This window comes from Podarcis pityusensis, assembly GCF_964106645.2.
Source record: "Podarcis pityusensis genome assembly, chromosome: 5".
In the NCBI taxonomy this organism is placed as follows: Eukaryota; Metazoa; Chordata; class Lepidosauria; order Squamata; family Lacertidae; genus Podarcis; species Podarcis pityusensis.
This window is the reverse complement of record NC_138032.1, coordinates 93,612,429-93,638,677: the sequence shown is the minus strand read 5'-3', so window position 1 is coordinate 93,638,677 and position 26,249 is coordinate 93,612,429. Positions and strand designations below refer to the sequence as shown.

At 43.3% G+C, this 26,249-nt stretch overlaps 1 protein-coding gene across 1 annotated transcript in view; it reads left to right on the top strand.

Annotated features, from left to right (window-relative positions):
• The window catches only part of VWF (von Willebrand factor), a 155,535-nt gene that overhangs the window by 116,129 nt on the left and 13,157 nt on the right, over window positions 1-26,249 (top strand). Inside the window, exons 39-48 of the mRNA XM_081005352.1 lie at window positions 1,369-1,471; window positions 2,520-2,594; window positions 3,514-3,618; window positions 3,989-4,194; window positions 7,014-7,163; window positions 15,340-15,450; window positions 16,194-16,377; window positions 18,581-18,621; window positions 23,574-23,690; window positions 26,147-26,245. Coding sequence (XP_080861478.1) covers window positions 1,369-1,471; window positions 2,520-2,594; window positions 3,514-3,618; window positions 3,989-4,194; window positions 7,014-7,163; window positions 15,340-15,450; window positions 16,194-16,377; window positions 18,581-18,621; window positions 23,574-23,690; window positions 26,147-26,245 — 1,191 coding nt within the window. The remainder of the gene's footprint in view (window positions 1-1,368; window positions 1,472-2,519; window positions 2,595-3,513; window positions 3,619-3,988; window positions 4,195-7,013; window positions 7,164-15,339; window positions 15,451-16,193; window positions 16,378-18,580; window positions 18,622-23,573; window positions 23,691-26,146; window positions 26,246-26,249) is intronic.

Here is a 26,249-nt window from a genome sequence, read left to right as displayed (position 1 = left end):
TAACCGTAATGAATTATAGATTTTGGTTTTCCAGTGCTGTGTATTCACTTTAGCTTTAAAGCTCAGTCGAAGCACCTTCTTTCCCTCAGAGAATTCTGGGCGCTGTAGTTGGTTAAGGGTTGCTGGGAACCATAACTCTGTGAGGGGTAAACTACAGTGCCCAGGATCCTTTGTGCTTTAAAGGTATAGTATATACTGTTAAGTTGTGGGTGAACATATCAGACAACACAGCGATTCTACAAACAGCTCTTGTTTATTCACAGGCCAGGACAGAACTCAACTGAAGGGTTCAGTCAGCCTGCTTATATAGAGCTCCAGTACAACGTAACTGTAACAATTTTCTAAAACTATCCAATCACTGAACGTCACTTTCGATCTCTTATTTGCATAACTATCTACAGTATCCCCCTGCTGGCCCAGGGTGAGAACTTCAGTACATAACATATACACAGCCTTATCCTCCTTGATAATTTATTAAATCCATTTTATAGCTCTCAGAAATGGTGATAGTCACTGCATCTTGTGGCTGTTAATGTGAATTATGCATTGTGTGAAGAAGCAGGTCTTTTTGTGTTGTGAACCTACCATCAGTCGACTTTGTTGGGTGATCCCAGGGACTTTGCTTTCCTCCTTTACATCCCATTCCTGCCTCTGTCTAACTTTTATATGAATTTCTGCATGTTCTGTGTGTATGTAGATCCACTGATCACGGGTAATGTACTGATACTTTGGCTGAAATCCTAGGACTAGGCTTTTAAGTATTTCCCCTTATTTTCCTTCATGTGCAGAACACCTGTCAATTGCTCATCAGCTACCAATTTATTTATTGTCTTTTAGCAATGTCCCTGAGGTTTTTTTGATGTGTGATCCAAGTTCTGTTTACTACCACTCTGAATCCAATAGAAAAGGACTATAGTCATTTGCTGTAGCGAGAAATCTGGAACATTCTCAGCCTAAAATAGGATTAATTTGAAACATTTCATTTAGTGAAACTTTATAAGGCCCAGCTTTACTTGGCTTACTCAGCCAATGTTTGGTATGTGTTCTTCAACTTATAGAACCCCAGAATGCCTTGTATTTCCTCTAGTATTTTATAATTGTGCTCATAAAGTCAGGAAAAGGGCATTGCAGAGATCTGATTCGTTCTTTGCATTTTGTGCTAAATGTATTAGCCCTAATGTTAAATTGGTCAACATCCGTGGTTTCTTGTAATTATTCTAACAAACCAAAGCAATACCATATGTAGTATTCTGTTTTGCTTTATTTTCTGGGTAGCTCTCCCTCTCTCTCTCTTCTCTCCCTCTCCCCCCCCCCCCAACCAGATTGCATAACAAATAATCAGACAATTTCTCTTCTTCAAACATATAGCACTTGGAAACGTGGATTCCTTCCAATGAACCCTGCAAGATCTGCATGTGTCTAGAAAACAGGACCATCAGCTGCGCCATTCAGCCTTGTCCAACCCCCCAGCGTAAGTCAAGAATTCCCACCCTTCAAAAAAGACATAACACTTCATTTACCGTCTAAAACTTCCCTGCTTTTTCATGGATTAAGCTGTCGGTCCGACATTACCTGTACTTCCACCCCATGGCCCTGCCTTCTACGTGCATCCTGTAAAACACACTTAAAACATGTGTGCAGACCTTTGTGTTAAACACATGAAGATGTGAAAATGAGCCCATATGCCCCTTTGGGATGTTGGGATGGATGGAGCTTGCATGCCCATCCCTCCCTATCCTCTGTTTTAAGTCCACTTGTGTTCAGTTAAAAGCCTGAGCAGGGCTAATTGCTCTTGCACAGTGTGGAAAGGCAATAGCAAGGCACAGAGCCACTGGAAGAGACTTCTCAGGAGCTGCGTTAATTCCTACCTCTTCCTATACCCATGGCCGGCCCACTCATGAGGCAAGGTGAGGTGAGTACTGTTAAGTTGTGGGTGAACATATCAGACGACACAGCAATTCTTCATACACCTCTTGTTTATTCACAGGCCAGGACAGAACTCAACTGAAGGGTTCAGTCAGCCTGCTTATATAGACCTCCACTACAACGCAACTGTAACAACTTTCTAAAACTATCCAATCACTGAATGTCACTTTCGATCCCTTATTTGCATAACTATCTACAGTATCCCCCTGCTGGCCCAGGGTGAGAACTTCAGTACATAACAACTACCTCAGGCAGCAGATCCACAGGGGCAGCAGATCTTGATGTAGATAGATCTTCACTCACTTTTTCTTCCCCTATGGGGAGGGAGGTTCCATCTTGTGATTTGCCTCAGGTGCCAAAATGTCTTGGGCCAGCCCTGCCTCTGCAGGTCATTGATTTCATCTGTGAAGCCCTCACTACTAGGCAGGGCCAGTTTTTAAAATATATATAGGGCCTGGTCATCTATGAGAAATATACCGCAATTCTGGCCTCCAGGTTTGTGTCTGTAGAGGAGAGTGGCCCTTGAGGGAAAGTTTGGCTGTTCTTGCTTTGAGTATTAATGGACATGGGTTATTGTTTCTCTCTTGTTGTAGCTCCTGCTTGTGGTTCCTGTGAAATTCCAAGATTACGAAGGGATTCTGAGCAGTGTTGCCCGTTCTACGAATGCGGTGAGTTTCTGGGGGAGGTCGTATGCACAGACCCTCCAAGTGTCGTTATTTTCCAGGAACAGCCTTGATTTAAAGAAGCCATCCCGCTTTCTGATTTGATCCTGGATGAAATATACTCGGAGTCGAGTGTGGATTTCATGCTCTTTATTCAGCTCATAGTAGTGAGGAATGAAAGTTTCCCCAAAATATCTGCTTTATATACATTATTTACACAATGGGCTGCACGTGATTGGCTAATTCCTGGATTCTCCTGTAGGCCAATCAGGTTGTGGATTCACTTCCACCTGAAGCTGGATTGGGTGGCATCATACTACTGCATTGTTCTAAGACCAATCAGACTGCTGCATTCTGAATCCTATTGTTCTAGGACCAATCATACTGCTGCATTTTGGATCCTCTTGTTCTAGGACCAATCAGACTGCTGCATTTGGATCCTATTCAACTCACTACATAACACTGGAATTTCCCGCTTTCCCTTATTTTCATTGGAGCAATGTGGGAGGGTATGGAATTATCCAACCCCCAAGCCACCTGAAGGCAAGCCTGTGTAGGGAAGGTTTTTTCTGAATGTTTATTGTGTTTTTATATATGTTGGAAGCTGCCTGGAGTACTGGGGCAACCCAGTAAGATATGTGGGGTATAAATAGTAAAATTGTGTGGCCATGCGGAGACCCCCCCGACCCCAGGCGACCCCCAGGAGGAATAATGACTCATGACAACGTGTTATGGGATTAAAATTGGCCACAACTTTATTAAATTCTCAGATGTAGACCTTGGCTTAGGCATTGGGCCTTTATCCCTCCCATACCCCGTCCGGGGATCTGAGGATCATCAGAGTTATCCAAACTGTGTGGGGATTGGGCTGGCTCTGAAAATGCGTAACGCTTGATTCCTTCCATTTTCTGTTTTCTGTTTTTAGTCTGCGACCTGGTCAGTTGCAAAATGCCTGCTGTACCTCATTGTGAAGATGGTCTCCAGCTTTTGCAGACGAATCCTGGAAAATGCAGGCCAGATTATGCATGTGGTAAAATTCCTTTGAAACATCAAATACTGGTTTTACTTACTTATGCAATTCTTTCTGGCGCTTGTTTGTGTGTTTATGTGTATGTATGAGCATATGAGATGTGCTCTGTGAGCTCCATGTACTTGATTTCTTTTTGTGGTGTTTATCTTGATTGCTGGTGGTGGTTCTGTTTTTTTTAAAAAAATATGATTATTTGTTTTTGTTTGTTTCTTAATAAACTAATTACTGTTTTCACATTGTATTCACTGCCCTGAGAACGTTAGCTTTTGGGCAGCATAGAAATACTGTTCTTAAAGAAAAACAGCAAATGCTCCTTTTGCAGCTTGCTTGTTGCATAGCCTTGTTTGTTTCTGGATTTTTTGTTTCCTAGTGTGCAAAAAAGAGGATTGCAACCCACAGCCAATTGCTCCCTGCCCACCTCACCGGAAGCTTACTATTAAGAAGACTCAGTGCTGTGATGAATTTCAGTGTACTTGTGACTGTGTCAATTCAACAGTGGCCTGCCCTGCTGGATACTTATCAACAACTCTCACTAATGACTGTGGCTGCACATCTACCACCTGCAACCCCGACAAGGTAATAATAATAATAATAATAATAATAATAATAATAATTTATTATTTATACCCCACCCATCTGGCTGGGCCTCCCCAGCCACTCTGGGCGGCTTCCAAAAAAAACACATTAAAATACTGTAATACATCAAACATTAAAAGCTTCCCTAAACAGGGCTGCCTTCAGATGTCTTCTAAAAGTCTTGTAGTTGTTGTTCTCTTTGACATCTGGTGGGAGGGCGTTCCACAGGGAGGGCGCCACTACCAAGAAGGCCCTCTGCCTGGTACTCTGTAACTTGGCTTCTCGCAGTGAGGGAACTGCCAGAAGGCCCTCAGTGCTGGACCTCAGTGTCTGGGTAGAACGATGGGGGTGGAGACGCTCCTTCAGATATACTGGACCAAGGCCATTTAGGGCTTTAAGGGTCAGCACCAACACTTTGAATTGTGCTCGGAAACGTACTGGGAGCCAATGTAGGTCTTTCAAGACCGGTGCTATATGGTCTGGGCGGCTGCTCCCAGTCACCAGTCTGGCTGCCGCGTTCTGGATTAGTTGTAGTTTCTGGGTCACCTTCAAAGGTAGCCCCACATAGAGCACATTGCAGTAGTCCAAGCGGGAGATAACCAGAGCATGCACCACTCAATTCAAAATAATGAATTGTCCTACCTGCCCATGAAGAATGACTTTGGTGACAAGGCTTGCACCATGCGTGGGCTATTCCTGCCCATCTCACCCAAACCATCTCCTTTATTCCCACCAAGATGCTACCTTTGCAGTTTGTGCAAGTCAGGGGCTGGAATTGTGCCTCCCTCTCCCATCTTCCTCCAGCTCTGGTGTATCCAACCTAAATCCAGCTGTTATCTGAACATTGTATCATTTTGCAATAGGGGCTCCATCAGAATGGGAGGATAACATCAAAGGAGATGGTTGTTATCAGGGCCGGATTTAGGTTTGATGAGGGCCTAAGCTACTGAAGGTAATGGGGCCCTATATGTCCAGTTGTCCTTTGTCAACAACAAATTGTCGCTGTTTTTTTGTGTTGAATATATACTATATGGTAATTTATGGACCTAATAGGTATCTAAAGCCACTTGCACATAACAAAATATGTATTTTATCAAAGTGGTATTTTAGGGAGCAGGTTAGCAGGCGGGACCCATTACTCACACCATAGGAGCCTACACAACACAAAACACTGTTGTTGTATGTAGGTTTTATTTTATTTGTTTTTTATCTTATATTTTGGAAATGTACATCCAGGGGTTTTTTTCCCTTAAATTTTTTGGTGGCCCCAAAAGTGATTGGAGCCCTAAACTATAGCTTGTTTAGCTTATACGTAAATCCGGCACTGGTTGTTATGGAAGGCAAACTCTGGCATGCTAAATGTCAATGTTTGTTTTTGAATCCTATCCTAAGTTTCTTTGTAAAAGAATTCAGAACAGCTCTGGGGGTTGCTAAAATACATAACACACAATAAATGCAAAACACGAAACAAAAAAATACAAAGCAAGATGTACTGAAATCAGAATTATTTAATAAAACTGACAGCAGATTGTAGGCGCTTCCAGACAATCCGTTTATTGAGCATTCATTCTGATTTTTTTGCAGGGAGATTAGATGACATTTCATGAAAGCAAGTGTCATTCCACACTTTCCAGTGCATTTCTCTATCGCACGCCCCATATCAGAAAAAATATGGTGTTTTGGGGGACCAGATTTGTTGTGCAAGCTTCTTGCTGAAGTGGTTTAAGTTTGCTAAAATGTTTTGCAAATATGTAAAACAGTTGCTGGGACCCAATGTATCTGTATCAGCATAAGGAGGATTAAACTGTGAGTGTGCCCTGAAAACAAAGTCAAAGCTTCCACAACTGCACATTGTGAGGGATGTTAGCAACGGTGAACAAACTGATATGCCTGTTGTCATACAAGAAAGATTGTCCACCTGACCACCTGATAAATCAGGTCCTCCCTTAAAGAGGGCACGTGTTGCGGTGAGACCTGGCAACCTAACCCTGTGTTGTGGGTGGGTTCGATTGAATAGCCACAACACCCAATTCATAGGTCCCTTGATGCTGGGTTTAATCAGGCCAATGGGATGCAGCCCAAACGGATCAAGGGACCTATATATACCTATGCACATGACCCAGAGCTTTCTCTTTCGGCTCGTGCATCGGAACACCCACCCACCTCTCCCTATATTTAGGGCTGTGCGCTTGACCTTGCCATGCCGTCGTGTGTCGTCTGTCATTGGGACAGGGGCACGGCAGGAATTTTCCCCACTTGGCTGATTGGCTGTTGCCATTTGAGTTTCACCTGCCGCGTAGCAAATCATCACAACTTGTTAGGTTGCGGATAGGCACTGGTTGAGGTGATAGGGATGGGAGAATGGTCTTGCCATCCCTATGTAAAGGGTATTCTGTTAAAGGAATCCAGGGACTCAATGGTTTGGTCAACCCCTGAGAGGGGGTTGAGCCCGTGCCTGAGTCCAGGGGGACATTTGGGTGGCAGAGATAGCCTGTTCCCGGCTTTCTGCTTATCCACATGTTCACCCTTGGCTGACCTATGCTGGTGCCCTGGGTCAGCGCTACCTGCAACGGTGCAGGGAGCTAGTCTAACCAGAGCCTATGCAACCAGTCACTTGCTGTAATCAATAAAGTTGTGGCCTAAATTCTGCCAAAAACCAAACCAAAATTTGAGTCTTGTCTGAATTTATTTAAGGGGGAGGTTAAAAGGTCTGAACACGCAAAGGAATTCTCGCTTTCCTTGCAACCCAGCAAAATCCTATGAGAAGACTTGGTGTGTAGTTTTCTGTGAAGTAAGTGTCATGTTTTAATTATTGGCAGGTTTGCGTCCATCAAAATGTTGTCTATCCTATTGGGAAGATTTGGGAGGAAGGCTGCACAGAATGTTCTTGCACAGATATGGAAGATGCTGTTACCGGGCTTCGAATTACAGAATGCCTTGAGAAGGAGTGCAATAAGATTTGTCCACCGGTATGTAAAACTCCAAAATCTTCATTCGAATAGCAGTTCTGTCTAATGGGGAAATTGCACCCTTGCATAACTGCTGCGAAGCAGATGGCCTAAAGGCGCCAAGGCTGTTCTTAGAAAGCACCCTTCTTCTTATGGCCCTGTTAGTTTTCTGTAGGGATGGGAAAGAAATTCAATTCAGACCCAATTTGCACATTTGGAAACAATATGAGAACTTCTTTGAAGTTCACATTTCTCCAATATACTATGGTAAAATACCATAAAACGCAGATATTAGTGAAAGCAAAATTAAAAATGCACTATATTATAGAAAATGCCTTACAGAACCTTGTAAACAAGCAAGTTAGGAGAAATTAGCATTAAAATGCTGGTGGTTTTCATGATTCTCAAACTGATGTGGAAATGTGAAGAAGTGAATTTAAGATTGGAAAAATGAGAAACTGAGAGTAACAGAAAACGGGCAGATTCACCCATCACTGAACTTCTTTCCCTTTCCCACTGCAGCTTCTACTCTAAATGGAATGGCTGCCTGATTTGCATACCTAACACTTTATATTTGTTGGTCTTTGGTAACAAAACCCTGTGTTGTGTTTCATTTCATTTAGTTTCATTTCATAACTACCGACCGGTGAGCTTGACATCGATACGAGGCAAGGTCCTAGAACAGATAATTCAACAGTCGGTCTGTGAGCACTTAAAAAAGGATGCTGTGATTACTAAGATACAGCATGGGTTTCTCAGAATTAAGTCATCCACCCATCTTCAAAATTTGCAGTTAGCCGTTTGGTGCTACAAAACCTCAAGTTCAAAATAATCTAACAAAATATAAAATACCAAATATATAAAATATTTTTTTAAAAACTGCTAAAATATTCAGTGTGAAGACTTGTGCAGTACGGTAATAATTTCACTTGCGTAGCTGTAAGCATAGCAAACATAAAAAGGCATTCAGAGTTGAACCACACACTTGGCTCTTAATTTCCTGGCTGTCGACACAAACAAGGAAACATGCAACGGGACATAATTTTTCTCGTGTAATAGCAAAAAGCACAAAAGGTCATCAAAAGGTAACTTCTAAAAGTGGATCTGAGGCTTTTAAAACCATATTTGGTATGGTTTGCCTTCCTTCTGCTCCCTGGAGTGAGGCCTCATTGTTCATGGCACACAATGTAGGACACTGAACATATATCGCGTGGGGACCTGTGCTAGCTCTGGCGCAACTGGGCGTGGGAACAGTCTCCTCTTAACCTAAAACTTTTTCCATGGTTTCATTCCCCTCCAGACCATAATGTAGAAGAAGACCTAGACCTGCACATTTTCTCAGTTGTGCAATAAAACAAATTCATTAATACATCGCAAACCAGTGTTGTATTAAATGTTCCTAGCCAGGTTATAAAATCTGACACCTATTGCTTGACTAATATTAATAAAGCAATTTAAACTCTGGCTTCTGTTGTTTTCTGCGAGGCCAGTTGCCAGTTACAGTTGGTTTCACGCTCCAGATTCCCTGGCGCTGTGTGGGTTGTGGCAGGTAGTAAAAAAGTTAAGAACTGACACCAAGAAAACTCCTTTGCAGACGATCTAGTATGCAGCCAACAGAATTTAATAACAGGCTAGCACTGCACATTTCTTGTGCACATGAGCAGAGCTGGTAAGATGTTTGCTGGATTTTCAAAAACTTGAGGTGCTGCCAAATCTCATTTTAAACTCCCTTTACTTTAAAGAGCAGGTTTGCTGGGGGCACTTTTGCTAGGGAGCTACTTAAAAAAAAAATTCCACAAATGATTATGAGCTATCCACACCCCCTATTGTCAGTTTTAAAACCATTTTCATTCCAATCCCCAAAACAGATTTTTAAACTCCAGGGTGCTTAAAATGCAGCAGGAGAAGTTCTGTGGCGGAAACTCAGAGGGGAAAAAAGTCCAAAAAGTCCAGGTGTGTTCACAGATGGTTCCTGTGTGCTCTTTTGGATCATGGACATTATAACTTTTAGCTGGGAAGTCCAAGGGACAGTGTAAAAATTATTTGTTGCAGGAGGGATGTTTTTCTGCTCTAAACCAAATCCACCTTCTACTTCTAAAACATTAAATTCAGAATGTTTCTTTGCTGAGGAGTACTAAAATGTTTTATCTGAGGATTTAAACCTAGATAAGATTTTCAGTTTTTGCTAAAGCCTTCCCTTGCTTTCCTTGCGGGTGGCGCTGAGGGTTAAAGCACTGTGCCGCTTGGGCTTGCCGATCAAAAGGTTGGCGGTTCAAATCTCTGCAATGGAGTGAGCTCCTGTTGTTTGGTCCCAGCTCCTGCCAACCTAGCAGTTCAAAAGCACGCCTAAGTGCAAGTAGATAAATAGGTACCGCGGGAAAGTAAACAGCATTTCCGTGCGCTGCTCTGGCTCACCAGAGGCAGCTTAGTCATGCTGGCCACATGACCCGGAAATACTGTCTGTGAACAAACGCTGGCTCCCTCCGCCAGTACAGTGGTACCTCGGGTTACATACGCTTCAGGTTACATTCGCTTCAGGTTACAGACTCCGCTAACCTAGAAATAGTGCTTCAAGTTAAGAACTTTGCTTCAGGATGAGAACAGAAATTGTGCTCCGGCGGTGTGGCAGCAGCAGGAGGCCCCATTAGCTAAAGTGGTGCTTCAGATTGAGAACAGTTTCAGGTTAAGTACAGACTTCTGGAGTGAATTAAGTACTTAACCCGAGGTACCACTGTATAACAAGATGAGCGCCGCAGCCCCAGAATTGTTCACGACTGGACTTAACTGTCAGGGGTCCCTTTAAATTTACCTTTACCTTTACCTCCCTTGCTTTAATGAAATACAGGGTTGTCTTTTTCAAACGGGAGATCAAACAATATTTTCTGTATATACCCTCAGCCAGGGGTAGCCAAGATGGCCTCCTCTGGATGTTGTTGGGCCTGTAGCTTGGCATCCTGGATCTCCAGATCTTGGGGCTTATGAGAGTTATAACCCCACACGGTATGGAGGACACCATGTTGAATTCCCCTTCCCTAAGCTATAGGTTTGGATTAGGGCCAACACTTTATAGAATGAAAGCCTTGGCAAAAGACTGCTTCAGAAGCTGCTCTCAAAATGAGTGGCAGCATAGAATCCTATCTCTCTTTTGTCTGTTTCAGCACCCCCCCCCCCATATTAAAAAAACAACAAATGGGGCCAAGCATGAAGCCGAGCACAGCTGGACTTCAGTGCCTGTCTCCATCTCCTCCTGCTCCAGCCGTGGAGGGGAAGGAGGCAGCGGCAGAATATATGCCCGCGCTCCCGAGGGTGGCGTGGTGTGGAGGGTGCCCTCCCAGGCCTGGGCTAGCCGCTCTGGCACCCGGAGCGGTGCACGTGCACTGCAGCCAGGGGCAGGGTGAGCCGCGACTCCCAAGCCTCCCCCAAGCTGTCAAAATGAAGGGGGAATGCCACCGGCAAAGCGACGCAGCTCCTCCCCTTACCCCAGCAGCTCGGGGTAGGCTTGGGAGTTGTGGGCGGGTGGCGCACCGAATGCCCCCCCCCCTCAGTGAGGGCACCTGGGGCGACCCACTCCCACCGCCCCCCTTCCTACGCCCCTGGAAGGAGAAGGAAGCAATCTCTGGCTGGTGGCGGCGGCAGGAGATGGAGGAAGAGGCACCAGTGATGGAAGCCACGCTGCTGCCCTGTTCCTGGACACCCCAACATCCTGATGCATGGAACCCCCCCCCCCAGTCTATCTCACAAGTTGGCTCTGCACTAATTATACACTAATTATGCTGAAGTGTTGATTGTTGGGTACGATGAGCAATGAATTCAGGGTCAAGCGGTCTTCTGATTCCTTCACAAAATACAAAGGAACAACTCCTAATCTGTGTGGATGATGAGGTTAGCATGTACTTCCATACATTCTGGGCTCGCTTGCAAGAAACACTTACTGTGTAGCAGAATTTTCAGAAAAGAACTTCTAGGGCAGGCATAGGCAAACTTGGCCCGCCAGATGTTTTGGGACTACCACTCCCATCATCCCTGACCACTGCTCCTGTTAGCTAGGGATCATGGGAGTTGTCGTCCCAAAACATCTGGAGGGTCAAGTTTGCCTATGCCTGGCTTAGAAGCATACCTGCACATTTTCCTTTCATAATTATAGACTTAGCCTTTTTAAAGGAAGCTCAGAGTCTGGTGCCTCTGCCAGGGGTGCTTTGCACCTGTAGCCATCGGGTTGGTGACCCCATGTTTAAACTTTAGCTTTAGAGGCAAACCAGCCTTCTGTAACGCATATCAGATTGCTAATGCAGTCTTGTGAAGTGGACTTTGAGCAAGGAAGCAATGATAGCTTCATTATCCCTTTCCTTTGCAAAGAGTGCTGTGTTGTGGTCTGGGTGGGCCATAATGGCCTAGCTTGTCCATAAACCAGCGAAGATGCCACATAAATCTTCTCTATCTAGCCTTCTGCTATTGCTAAGTTAGCCACAAGGTGGGGTACTGCCTGGACCAAAATGCCTTCTGGAGATTCATAAGCATGATTTGTGCGCACATCTTAAAACACAGCAATAATATAAAGTGGGTGACAACTTTGAAACCCTCCGTGCAGAAACAAAATAATTTCTTTATATGCTTTCTTGATTCTTTCTTCCTGGAAATTGCATTAATTATATATAACCACTTTTAAAGCAGAATAATTGCCCTATTCCTGATTTTCAGAAATATACACTTTAATCATACACACTTGTTGAATCATATGTAAATTGACCGTGAAATACTTCCCAACCCTTTGGACCAATGTGTGACATAGGAAAACTGGAATATTTGCTTCATTTGTAGTGGGACGTGATGCATTATTAGTGTAATAGAGGTTGACCATGAAATCTATGAGTTTAATCACTAATATTTCAGTTTGATAGTTTTATCAAAAGGGCCTTTATTTAAAGGAATGCTAGCATTTAAAAGAAAATAGCACATTTAATTTTTAAATAAAATATTTAACAAGTTAAAAAGACAGGCATTGCCAGGATTGAAGGCATTAATACATGAAATACCAAGTCACCTTATATTTTGAAGACTTAGTATTATTCATTTATCATATTAGAAGTACTCAAATCAGTTTGCATACATTTGCTTTGTAATGATTACAACTGTGTAAGATAGGCCAGTTTTATTATCCCATATTATAGAGGGGAAATGGAGACTGAATGGTTGCATTCAGTTACCTTATAAGAAAGAATGTAGATTCAGACGAAGCTTAGTAGATGTAGAGCTTTATTTTATATCACCCTCCTTTCAAACAGACATACTAGTATTCTTCCTCCCAGATCTCCCCCTTTCCTGCTAATCTGTTATTAGCTAATCGGCTTGCCGATCAAAAGGTTGCCGGTTCGAATCCCCGTGACGGGGTGAGCTCCCATTGCTCGGTCCCAGCTCCTGCTCACCTAGCAGTTTGAAAGCACTTCAAAGTGCACGTAGATAAATAGGTACCACTGCGCTGGGAAGGTAAACGGCGTTTTCTTGCGCTCTGGTTTTCGCCACAGTGTCCCATTGCGTCAGAAGCAGTTTAGTCCTGCTGGCCACATGACCCGGAAAGCTGTCAGTGGACAAATGCCGGCTCCCTTGGCCTGAAAGTGAGATGAGTGCCGCAACCCCAGCATCATCCACTACTGGACTTAACGGTCAGGAGTACCTTTACACCTTTGAGTACCGGTCGCCTTTGACTGGATTTAACCATCCAGGGGTCCTTTACCTTTTACCCAGGAGATAAGATAAAGGCAGGAGCAACAGGAGGTATAGAATGGGCAGAGGAGCAGGGTTACCTTGTCATGGCTCCTGTTTGCTCCATCTCTTCTGCCTGACCCAGAGAGACCTTCCTAAACTGTGGGGTTGTCCTTGCACAGATGCATTGCACCAGATTTCACATCTTTACTTCAGTCTTAGTCTGACCCCAGGTATTTCCATATAAAGACCAGAACATACAATGACATTTTTTTTTAAAAAAAAAAGCAATTCAAACGAAGCCATAATCGAAACACAGATATGTCCAAAAACTGTCAGCAAATGAAAAATAGTTTCAGCAGTTGGCGGTAAGCAAGTAGTGAGACTTTGGTAGGCTTCTTTGAGTGCATTGTTCCATAATATGAGTATTGTCTCCCAAAAACCCCCCAATTCTGGCTTTACAAGTAGAAAGAACATGGTGAAAAGTGCAAGTGTCGTCCTCGGTCTCACTGTTGGATTGTACTTGTTTTGGCAAAGCAAGTCAAAAGAGTTATTGTAACAGAATATGAGCAAGTCTCCCCACAGCTGCTGCTTATTATTACTCCCAAATCACCTGCTCAAACCTAGAAAATTACATAAAACGTGACCTCCTGGGACAAGAATTATTATTATTTCCCCCCACAAGTCTCGTAGATAGTGATCTTCATGCTGTCCATATGACCAACTTTAGGAATATTTATCACAGGAACATCTTGTGTTTTAAATCTTCGTTGAATTTCTAAATCCCAACAGCATAATACAATTGGATAAACAATACAAGGAAAGCAGACATTCTGACGGTGAAAACATCCAAGTGAGCAGAAAAGCTGAGGTGACAGAATCACCACAAATTTGACTGTAGCAGATGCAAAGCTTTCTACCACTTTCTGTACATTGTTCTCATGTAATCGTTTTGAAAAGGGACAGGAAACTCTCTTAGATTTAATTAATTTATGTTCCCTAGTATCAGAACTATTTAAATGCTTCAATTTACAATAATCTGTTTATACTGCTTTGGTTTATCATAACCTGAGGATTTGGCACTGTTCTATCTATTAGATGATGATGATGATAATGATTTACTTATTAAATTTGTATACCACCCTTCATCTAAATAATACAGGGCAGTTTAAAACAAACACAAACTAATAACCCCCTCCCACAAACACAGTTAAAAGGCCACAGATTAAAAGGCCAAAGGCCTGGTTAGAGAGGAAAGTTTTTTCCTAGTTTTTTCCTGGCACTTAAAGATATGTAATGATGCTGTCTAGGGAGAGCATTCCACAGCTGGGGAGCCACGGCAGAAAAGGCCTTGTTCTCGTGTTGTCACTCTATGGATCAGATGGTGATTGCAGGGTCTGGGTTGGTTCATAAGGGGAGAGGTGATCCTTCAGGTAGATCATATGAAGATAATATAAAGAATGAATGATTAATAAGAGTGTGGCATGTAGCAGGATATGGCAAACACAGTGAAACCAAGATATAGAATAGGTACCTAGAAGTACCTGGGTTAAAAATCTGGATGGCTCTGGGAAAATGGCTGAATATGTATATAGCAAGTTATTTCAATGTAGATGCATTTACTGAGGTTTCAGAAGGGCCTTAGCAGGGGTGATTGGAGAGTGAGCTCACTGCTCTGGTTGCTTCCTTTGCAAGAGATATTAGGTTCTTCATCAGGGGTCAGCAAACTTTTTCAGCAGGAGGCCGGTCCACTGTCCCTCAGATCATGTGGTGGGCCAGACTATATTTTGAAGGGGAAAAAATGAACGAATTCCTATGCCCCACTAATAACCCAGAGGTGCATTTTAAATAAGAGCACACATTCTACTCATGTAAAAACACCAGGCAGGCCCCACAAATAACCCAGAGATGCATTTTAAATAAAAGGACACATTCTTTTCATGTAAAAACATGCTGATTCCTGGACCATCCACAGGCTGGATTTAGAAGGCGATTGGGCCGGATCCAGTCCCTGGGCCTTAGTTTGCCTGCCCATGCTCTACGTCGTCACTTTTGGGGGATGGGATCTGCTGGAGGGGACCTGCAACCGGGGGCGGGGGGAGAGAGACAGACATGGAAGGAGGGGGAGAATGGGGAGGCACATCAGTATGGACATGCCGGATCCTACTCTTGCCTAGGTGCACACAAAACCACCCCGTCAGGTACAGCTGTCAGGGCAGAATGGGAGCAAGGATCTGCTCTCAGGGCTTGCCAGAAGGTGCAGCTTAAATAAAAAACACAGCTTAATTTTTTTTAAAAAAATGCTTGCCAATGGTTAACTAGGATTAGTTATCTCTCTAGTTGCATGTGTTAACTCTGTAGTTAATGTTTGAGGGCAACTGTAATTGACAATTCCTTCCCCCCCCCCCCGCCCCAGAAAGGAAATAAACTAATTTCTAACTCATCTTTGTTTCTATTGTACGATCAGAATGTCTTTTATTCCATTCCCACCCCCCAGGGATATAAGTATGAGAACAAGGAAGGAGCATGTTGTGGGAAATGTCTCAAGATGATGTGCGACGAGGTATCACACTGGTCTCCGGGAGATGCAGATGTCCATTGGCATGAGGTCAGTCTGTCGGTTGGACCGTGGAAAGGGCACGGCTGACATCTTCCCCCACTTATATATCACCATAATTAGACCTCATCCAAGAGTACACCAACTACAGGGTAGTGACTGTTGGGTGTCTAAAATGTTGGGATAGCCCCACAAAGTCCTGCACTGATCCTGACAAGGCCTGAAAGCCTTGGGCACCTCAGCACTAGGTCTCAGCTGGCGAGTCCCATAGGGGTTATATATTCAACACCAGATATAAACACAATTGGGACTCCTAAAAAGTGAAGAACATGGTGGTGGCACCCCATGGAGAAGCCACATGGGGCATAATTGAGAAACTAACCATCTTTCTGCCTTTGCCCGGCCAGGTTTTGGTGATACAAGGCAGATTAACGCTATCAAGTGTCGTCATCCTGATAGCATCCTTGGCAGCTGTTTTCTAATGACTGCTTGACATTTAGCAACAGCAAGGCCTAAGGCAGGCATAGGCAAACTTGGACCTCCAGATGTTTTGGGACTACAGCTCCTATCACCCCTGACCACTGTTCCTGTTAGCTAGGGATGATGGGAGTTGTAGTCCCAAAACATCTGGAGGGCCGAGTTTGCCTATGCCTGGCCTAAGGGCTGGCTGACACGGTCGCCACAGTTTGCTTGGATGGGAGAAGGCAACTGCCTTGACATATTTCTCCCTCCATTTTAAAAGAGGAAAGCAGTCTTCATTCCACAGAAATCCTTTTCCTGTGTTTCCTTTACAGGTTGGCTCTGAGTGGCCTTCCCCCTCCGATCCATGCATCATCAGAGAATGCGTCCGGGTGAATGAGGAGGTGTTTATTCAGACAAAGAACGTCTCGTGCGCTCAGGCACAGCAACCCAGTTGTCCATTTGGAACTGAACTGCACTGTGGCCGAACAACTGGCTGCTGTCCTACATGCCACTGTGGTACGGAATGGTCTGTCACGCAAAAAAGGGACCACCAGTTTCTTGTGTATTCCTTTTTAAAAAAATAATAATAATTTTTTATAAGTTTCTTACAAATATAACACGTACCACAACAAAAGAAGAAAGAACAAAAAACCAAAATCACAAATATAATCAAAAAAGAAAATAAGAACAAAGTACCAATAAATACATAAACAACACAAATTAATTAGTTATTTAAACTTCTATCCTCATAAACATATTTTGGACTTCCTCTGAGCCTTCCCATCTGAATTTCCTTGTCTTTAAATGTAGCAGTTTTCTGATATCATTATTAAAACACAATATTCCAATTAAAATAAACTTTTCTTAAGGTTCTAGGTCTTATTTATTTGATTAACTCTTAATTTAGTCCTAGGCCTATTTTGGTACTTTCAAGTAATTTCTAATTTTTAATATCACAGTATTTATTCAAATAGTCTTTGAATTTCTTCCACTCTTCTTGATATTCCTCTTATATATATTCCTACAAACTCAACAGTTCGCTTTCTGTTTTGTTTTTATGTGACATCAATAACATACTGATGCAGCTATTTATGCTTTTTTTCTCTCTAGCATCACTCATTTTCCCACTTTCCTCCTCAGCCCAAGCTCACTTTTGCTTTTTTAATTTTTTATTTTTGCACTTTTCTTTTCGGACACACAATTGCCTTGTGGAATTCATTGCCCCAGGATGTTTTTTCATGGAGGAGAAGACGACTGACTAAGCACTTTACAGCACGATTTTGTTGCCTAACAGTTTTGGAAGCAAAAACAGGCTGCGCAAAATAATATAGCAGTTTCTGCTTCCTTGGGAAATCAGTGGTCCATTTCAGAATCCTCAATGTGGCCTGTTCCATTATGAGGTGGTCTAAGGGCTGTGTGCTGCCTCTGCTTCTTCACTCCTCTCTAAAATGGTATACCACTTAGGGATTTGTTTATTTTTTAAAGAACTATTGAGAAATGGTAATAACCAGCTAAATAAAAACAGGGTATCCAGCTACCCACAGCCTGAGCAGCTAGTGCCTGGGACTCCTGGCCACCAGCACTTTCTTTTCTTTCTTTTTTAAAAATAATTTTTATTCATTTTTAAGCATATTAATTATCGTACATACCACAAAATTTCACATCTTATACAATCTTTTTGGATTTCCATCAGCACCTCTGATGATCCCCCATTTTTATCATTTCTTCTGCATTTCTTAAATTCATATTGCCTTTAATTATCTTAACTAACATCTTCCTTTTTGTCCAATTATGCAATAATTCAGATTATTCACCTCACAAAACTTCTTGCAAACCTACAAATGTTTGCAATCACAATTACTTCTCAAATAGTCCGTAAATTTACACCAATCTTCTGTGAATCTCTGGTCCTGCAGGTTTCGAATCCTTCCTGTTAATTTGTCTAATTCAGCATAGTCCATCAATTTCATCCTCCAATCTTCTTTCGTCGGTAATTCTTCTTGCTTCCATTTTTGTGCCAATAATATTCTTGCTGCTGTCATTGCATATAAAAACAGCTTACAATCTTTTCTATTTTTATCACTTCCTACAATGCCCAGTAGAAATGCTTCTGGTTTCTTAATAAATGTATATTTCGACATTTTTTCCATCTCATTATATATCATTTCTCAGAAGTTTTTCACCTTTTTACATTCCCACCACATATGTTAAAATGTTCCTTCCTTGCCACCAGCACTTTCAACACAGATAGAGCAAGTCTCTGGGAGCAATAGGACTTGATGTTCCATTGCTCCCAGAGGGAATCATATAGAACAAATGTGTTATTTGCCCCATGTATAGCACAATGCAGCAATGAGGTTACCAGGCCCCAGATAGCCTGATGGGGTGGAGCTGGGGCGTCCGCCAAAGCTGGCGGGAGGCGCCCTATGTCATGGGAGTGATCTGTGCCACCAATGACAGCAATGGATCCGGGAGTACCCCCAGCTATGAACCTGATCCTTCAGGGACAGTGTGGCCCCATCTAGTCCATCACTGCAGTCAAGAATGGCCATAGCCAGATGTGTTTGAGATGAACAGGAGAAATAGGGTTGCATGCCATCTGCGTATGGGTGACAATGCACTCCAGATGACACCATGGAAATGCAGAATATAGATTCTTATAATCCTTATGGTTGCGTTGAAGGTACTCATGCTAATGGACACCCATTTTCTCTTGTAGAACCTGTAAGCGGCTGTGTTTTGAATGGCACCGTACTTGCGGTAAGATAATAGCTGATCAACTTTTGAAATGATCTTCAGTTCAACCCCCTACAGTGCAGGAATCTCAATTAAAGTTTACATGACAGATAATCGAGATAACCTCTGCTTCGGAAACCTCCAAGGAAAGAGAGCCCACCACTTTCTGAGGGCGTCTTTTCCACTGTCAGACAGCTCTTCTTGTCAGAAAGTTCTTCCTGATGTTGAGCCAGAATCTCCTTTCTTGTAACTTGAAGCCATTGGTTTGGGTCCTACCCTCCAGAGCAGGAGAAAATAAACTTCTCCTATCTTCCATGGGACAGCCCTTTACATAACTAAAGATGGCTATCATATTTCCTCTTATCCAGGCTAAACATACCCAACCCTCTCCATTGTTCCTCTGTTTCCAGACCCTTGATCATTTTACTCACACCAGAAGTGGAACCATAAATTGGAGGGTTTTTCATACAGTTATTCCCTTTGATTGACCAGGGAATAAACTCTCATCTCCTCTTCTGGGTTTTCTCCTTCTTCTCTGGCTTTCTAAGCACTTGAGTGACATGTCCCCATTTGATTTCGCTACCCCTATTACCATGAAAAGGGACGCGGGTGGCGCTGTGGGTTAAACCACAGAGCCTAGGGCTTGCCGATCAGAAGGTCAGCGGTTCGAATCCCCGCGACGGGGTGAGCTCCCGTTGCTTGGTCCCTGCTCCTGCCAACCTAGCAGTTTGAAAGCACCTCAAAGTGCAAGTAGATAAATAGGTGGCGGGAAGGTAAACGGCGTTTCCGTGCGCTGCCCTGGTTCGCCAGAAGCGGCTTAGTCATGCTGGCCCCATGACCCAGAAGCTGTACGCCGGCTCCCTCGGCCGATAAAGCGAGATGAGTGCCGCAACCCAAAAGTTGGTCACAAATGGACCTAATGGTCAGGGGTCCCTTTACCTTTTTATTACCATGAAAAGGAACTGAGACCAAGGGACTTTCCTTGCAACATTAGCATTTTCCGCCATGGGGGGAATGTCTGTGGAAAAGGGAAGCTCGCTCTGAAAGCAAAAAAAATCCAAAAGGATTACAGAGAAGATGCCGGAGAAGCAGTTTGGTTGTTCAAAAAGTGCTTCATTATGTTTCAATCCAATCTGGAGCCCCAGCAGAAGTTTTTAAGTAAGAATACAATTGCCCGCAAATCTAACTAAGGCATCAAAAGCTAGGGGGGCCACTAGGGGGCGCATCGGAAGATGGCTGACAATAACATCTCTCCGACCCACACGAGGTAATTTGGAGGCTATGATGGGAGTAATTAGCCTCCCTACCCCCCCCCCAGGATGGTGGGGGGGACTGCCCTTGCCTGCTGTGCCCTATACCACCCCCGAATTTGTGGGGGTGGGGGCACTAGGCACAAAGCCCTCCTGTGGGATTCCGGCACTCCTGGAGGCCGTCCCTGATCTAGCTGCAAGAACTTCAAAAGAAACAATTTGGATGAAGGAATGCACATTTTTCAAGGAAGGAGGGGGAGTAAAGACTGCTAACAGAAGAGATCTCTGATAAAACAAGACAAGAATAAATCATGAGAAGATACGCCAAGATACAGTATGGCAAATGACCGATGGGGGGAGGGGGGGAAAACTTTCCTTTCTTTCCTTATGTTATTAAACAAGAATCCCCTCCCCTCACGAGTCAGAAATGTCGTTTTAAGGACTTAAGCTGTGGATTTAAGGCTGTGTGGAGATAAACTTTCGAACCAAAGCATGTTTTAAGAAGAGCGTGGAATGTATAAGAGCTTTGGAATGACGCAGTTAAAAATGCCGTCGCCATATTGGGAAGTTCTGTCGGAGGTCTTGAGTCTGGGAGGAGAAATAGAGAAACAGAGCTGCTTTTATATTGTGGGTGAAACTCCTCAGAGGGACTTAAGAGCGACAGTTTTGCGAGATTAATGATGGAAAGAGCGATGTTACCTATGAAGGCGATGATATATGGAAACCATCTCGATTTGAGGACTGGAAGAACGGAAAAATTCACACCGGATTAATATTGGTGTTTATCGGCTTAAGGAGACTATCAGAAGAGATCATAAAGAAAAAAGAGAAAATATATGGACAAGATGTGATGTGGAAACAGCAAGATAAGACTGGATAGAATTATGAACTCTGTTTGAACTGATTTGGTCTGATTTGGACATTAATGCAGTAGCAAGAAGAGGATCAGAATCCCCCTTCGGATCTTGAAATATGGGTCCCCCCAACAAAATTTAAAATTCGGTTTTGTAATTCGGAATTTATGTGATGTGATTTAATTTGATTTGATTGGCCGGTTAATAAAAAATTATTTTAAATAAATAAATAAATAAATAAATAAATAAAAAAGCTTTGCCCAGAGAGCCAGAGAGGGAATCAGAGAAAGACAAATTAGGATAGGACAGAGAAAGGCAGGAAAAGGAAGCGGGGGGGAGAGGGGTGGTAGAGAGAGAGAGAATTCTAGGAAAACGTTTTTTTAATCATTCTTATTAGCTCTATCTAAGGCCCAGTATTAGTCCTTCATTATTATAACTGCTTCAGGGGCATTTATATGTTTATAGTGCAATTCCATGCATGTCTACTCAGAAGAAAATCCTACTGAATTCGTTGGAATGTATTCCTAGATAAAGCAGTATAGGATTGCAGCTTTGTTTGTTTGTTCTAAAAGTTGTGTCCTGTCTTCGTTCGCCAGTTAGAATGTCCAGGACAAAAGTGCAAAAAACTACAACTTTACAAAACTAGAAAAAAACAATAGCACTGCAAAAACTCTCAGCAGTTTAAAGTATGTGCATGTGTTAATTAAAAGTTTTTTTTCTTTGTAGAACACCCTTCCTAGTTCAGTTCAACCCATCAGTGTTTCTTTAGTACATCCACCCAGCTTTCCTCCAGGGTTTCTGTTTTCCCATGAAAAAAACCAAGAATCTCCAAGAATCTGTGATTTGTAATATTTAGGCATTCTCCTGAGAGTTTGGCCTTCATCCAATAAAGTACTGCTGGAAGTAACATGGAAGCAGGACTTGGTATCTCACACACTTACATTTCCCAGACTTGAAAAATGTATTTTTAACCACCCTTGAAGTACATATTTCACTTTCCATTAAAGGAAAATCCCCTCTCTTCTTTCCTCACCTCTCTCTACTGGCCCCCATTAACAACGTTCAGAGTCTTCTGTTGCCATTATATCACTGGAGCCATTTGTTTTTGCCTTAATCCCTTTACATTTCCACCTCGTATCTAGTTACCAGCTTTATTCTCCCATAGTTTGGTTTAACTGTGTTCATTCTGAATTGCTTTAAACTTCCAACCAGGTGGCTTGACTTACCAAATGGAATCGCCTTGCAACAGTCATCTGGTTTCCCAGGCTTTTATTGAGCAGAGTGATTAAGGAAGACCCGGGTGCTCTTTGCCTTGATACTGACTTTTACGGCTTGCATTGGCCAGTAGTGTGTTAGCAGATTCTCATGCAGCATTTCATAGGTGTATTTCACAAACTTAAAAAATAATAATAATATGCATTTGCCAGCTCCTAGTAATCTCCTTGTTAATGGGGCTGTACTGTCCAGGATCCTGCCAACCTAGCAGTTTGAAAGCACGTCAAAGTGCAAGTAGATAAATAGGTACCGCTCCGGCGGGAAGGTAAACGGTGTTTCCGTGCGCTGCTCTGGTTTCACCTGAAGCGGCTTAGTCATGCTGGCCACATGACCCGGAAGCTTTCTGCGGACAAACGCTGGCTCCCTCGGCCAGTAAAGCGAGATGAGCGCCGCAACCCCAGAGTCGTCCACGACTGGACTTAACGGTCAGGAGTACCTTTACCTTTTACTGTCCAGGAATAATCCCTGAAGAAATTATATAACAATTTTATCTGGGTGGCAGCTTTCCCCCAAACATGGGATATTAGTGGGTTTTTAATTTTGCCTTGCTGCTAGGTTACAGCGTAGAAACTTCTTTTTTTCCCAAAACAAATGATTCAAACTAAAAGAATGGAGAACCATTGGATTCAATTCTGTGAATATAATTCCCAGCAACCCTAGGATATAGTAATTTTAGATTTTCTGTGGCAACTTTAGCCAATGCAAAAATTAAATTCTCCTACTCATGTAGGACTCTAATAAATCAATCCTGTGTATGTGACCCTGTCTTAAACATAGGGCTGTGACTTGAGATGGAGGGGATCAGGATAATCAGGAGCCTAGTATAGGTTTGTCTGGTAATAATTGGCTTATCATTTCCTTGAGTGTGTGTCCTTTGTTGCATTTATTGTCAACTAATGGATTTTAATGTGGGACGCGGGTGGCACTGGTGGGACGCGGGTGGCGCTGTGGGTTAAACCACAGAGCCTAGGACTTGCCGATCAGAAGGTCGGCGGTTCGGATACCCGCGATGGGGTGAGCTCCCGTTGCTCGGTCCCTGCTCCTGCCAACTTAGCAGTTTGAAAGCACGTCAAAGTGCAAGTAGATAAATAGGTACCGCTCCGGCGGGAAGGTAAACGGTGTTTCCGTGCGCTGCTATGGTTCTCCAGAAGTGGCTTAGTCATGCTGGCCACATGACCTGGAAGCTGTACGCCGGCTCCCTCAGCCTATAGAGCGAGATGAGCGCGCAACCCCAGAGTCGGTCACGACTGGACCTAATGGTCAGGGGTCCCTTTACCCTTTACCTAATGGATTGTAACCACAGCTGGAGAAAGGGGAAGGAGTTCATGCCACAATGGGGACTGAATGGAAAGGCAGAAGGACATTTGCTTGATAGTTCATTTCCAGTAGATTCCCTGGACACCTTAATATTATTATCATTTTTGCTTGAACCATCAGCAAAGTAGAAGTTTTCATATCTCTTTTTGGAAACTATATGTTTAGAGGCTGAATGGTTTTATTATTATTATTTTTCGTCTGGTTAAGAATGGTCCATTCTTCATGTTTCTGATGAGAAAGCGTGATCACTTGAAACTGCAGTTTTGTTCTCATCTTTCAGCCTGGGAAACGCATGCTGTTGGATCAATGCACCAGCTGTCAGTGCAGCCTACAGAGGGGACTGTTTTTGAAATATAAATTGACATGTGGAAAAATCACCTGTGAACCTTGCCCCAAGGTAAGAGAGTGTATGTTATGGCCCTGCTGATATTGAAGGTCTAGGATATATTCCAAGCTGTAGCAAACATACACCTCTGTTAAAAGACACATGCTCACCTTCACGAACTCTACCAAAATTCATAGAAATGTGCAGCATGAGTTTTCTGCCACAGGAGTTGGTTGGGCCATATAAATTAACTACATCCTTTTTCTTATAGTATCACTGATTTCCATACTACTTTGAGGGTTTTTAAAAATAACAATCAGTGGTATACAACTTTTACAAAATAAGTAAATAAATACTTGAACCCGAAGGCCCTTTAAGCCTTGCCATAAAGAAAAGTAGGAGTTAAAGCACATGGTCTGCAAAAAGTTTTAAAGGTTTCTAATGCTACCTGTAAAATAATAATGAGATTAGGGTCTTTCTGTACACTTGACAGCTGCTGCCAGATAATTTTCAAGACTCTTTTTCATTCTTCATGGCCACAATTCTTACCTGAATTTTCCATGTTCCCTCACTCCGGTTGGCTCAGAACAGAATATTGTTACATGTTTAGTGTGAGCCTTATTTTTTATTGAACTTGGTTAGAGTTGCATTTTGCATATTTCCACATGCAATTAGGTAAAGGATCTGTTTAAAATCGCTTAAAAAAACATTTCTAAATACCTGAAATTACTGTTTTCATAGTGGATGCATCCCAAACTGGCAGGGACTTTAGGTTGGAGCATGAATGGCTCAGAACCTTGCTGAAATTCTCCCCCTAATTTACCAGTTCATAGAACACAGCTTATACTGGTAGAAACTTCATCTGTGTGTGCAGCCGCAGCCAAGGTTTCAAGGGACCCCTACATTTCTCAAAAGTTCCTGGATGGACTGGACACTTTAAGTCTTTATGTGCTAGAAATACAGCCATTATTTTTTTTAAAAAAAAGATAAAGTAATTTTTCTTATGTAGGCCCTTTGCCATTCAGTTTTGCTCATTTAGTTTTTGTGTGAAGGCAGAACCCCTTCAACGTCATTCCGTATAGATTTCCTATTCTGTGCCCAGTTCTGTTCCCACCAGACTTGCTTCGGAGATGAAGGGAGGTCTTAACATTCACTTCATCCCTGAAAGCAGCTGTTGAAAAGAGGGATTAGACTCCAGGGAAGCTTCCTCTGAGCCCAATCCCTCCTCATCCAATGATGAAATCATTGAGGGGGGACAGGAAGAGGGGGGAAGGAATAAAAATAGACCTTTGCCAATCTCCCCCAAAGCAACATTGCACGCAGTATTTATGTATGTGTTGTTATAAATGACGACAAATGTGTGACTTCTAAGGACAGACTCTCAGGTTATTTTTGCAGAACAGTTGCGCTTCGAGATCCCCCAACCACCCCCAAAAATGAAGACACAATTGACACGGGATTTTAGTTTAAGTTTTGGCCACAACTTTATTGAATACAGAATGTGAGTGGTATTGGCTTAGGCATTGAAATAATCCAAACTATATCAAGACTCCCACCCACACCGCGAGGAATCTGATAAAAGGGTGAAACACCACCAGAGGGAGCCCCGCTGATGCGAACCAACTCATGTTCGCCCCCGTGGGGTCCTGGTATGGCCCTAGCCCCTACCATGGGTTTTCGGACAAGACCCAGGCCAACGCCTGATTTATTTAACGGAATAGCCTTGAGCTTAGAGGGGCAGGTGATGGCCGCCCCTCCCCACCCCACACATTGCTGATCCAATGCCTAACCGCCAAACCTTACAAAGTTGTGATGATTGCTACGCGGTTGGCGGAAACCAAATGGCAACAGCCAATCTGCCAGATGGAAAAATTCCTACCAGGCCTCCACTGCAAAACAGGCGACCAACAATGTCCATAGCAAGGCCAACACACCAGATAAAGAGGTGGGTGGGTGGGGGATCCACTGCGCGAAGGCAAAGAGGTCCAGCAAACATCGCGCAGGGCTTAAATAATGTTTTGCAGCCACCCCCCAAGCCAAGCAATTGGCTTTAGGGACCAAGTGTCCACGAAATGACCAACCAGAGTTGAGCAGGGCATAGCCCTGCCCACACCAGGAGGTGGGAGATGTCTGGGGACTGGAGCACAATGCGTACCCTCCTTGAAGAGGATCTGATTTGCCACGCAAAATTGTTTCAGCACAGAGTTGCCACCCACCGATCGTCATCTGTAACTCAGTAACTACATAATCATACGGGGTGTCTCCCCGCAAGGGACATGAGCCACTGGTGTGAAAAAGCATATTCTCCATCATGGAGAGCACGTGTTGCTGTGGGGTCTAACAGGACACCCCCTCTTGGTTACTGGGCAGGACCGTTTGGATGGCCATGACTGTGATTGGGCCAATTTGGGTAGTTGGGGAGATTTTGATGTTACCATTTAGGAGGATGGCCCGAAGGTTATATATTCTTGGCACAAAGTTTTTTCAGACTGAGGTTCAGTGAAATCATCCATTTTATTTCTTTGCAGAATTACAGGATGGAACAAGTCTCTGGCTCCTGCTGTGGCAAATGCTTGCCATCTGCATGTTCCATACAGCTGAGGAACAGAACTATTATATCCCTGAAGGTGA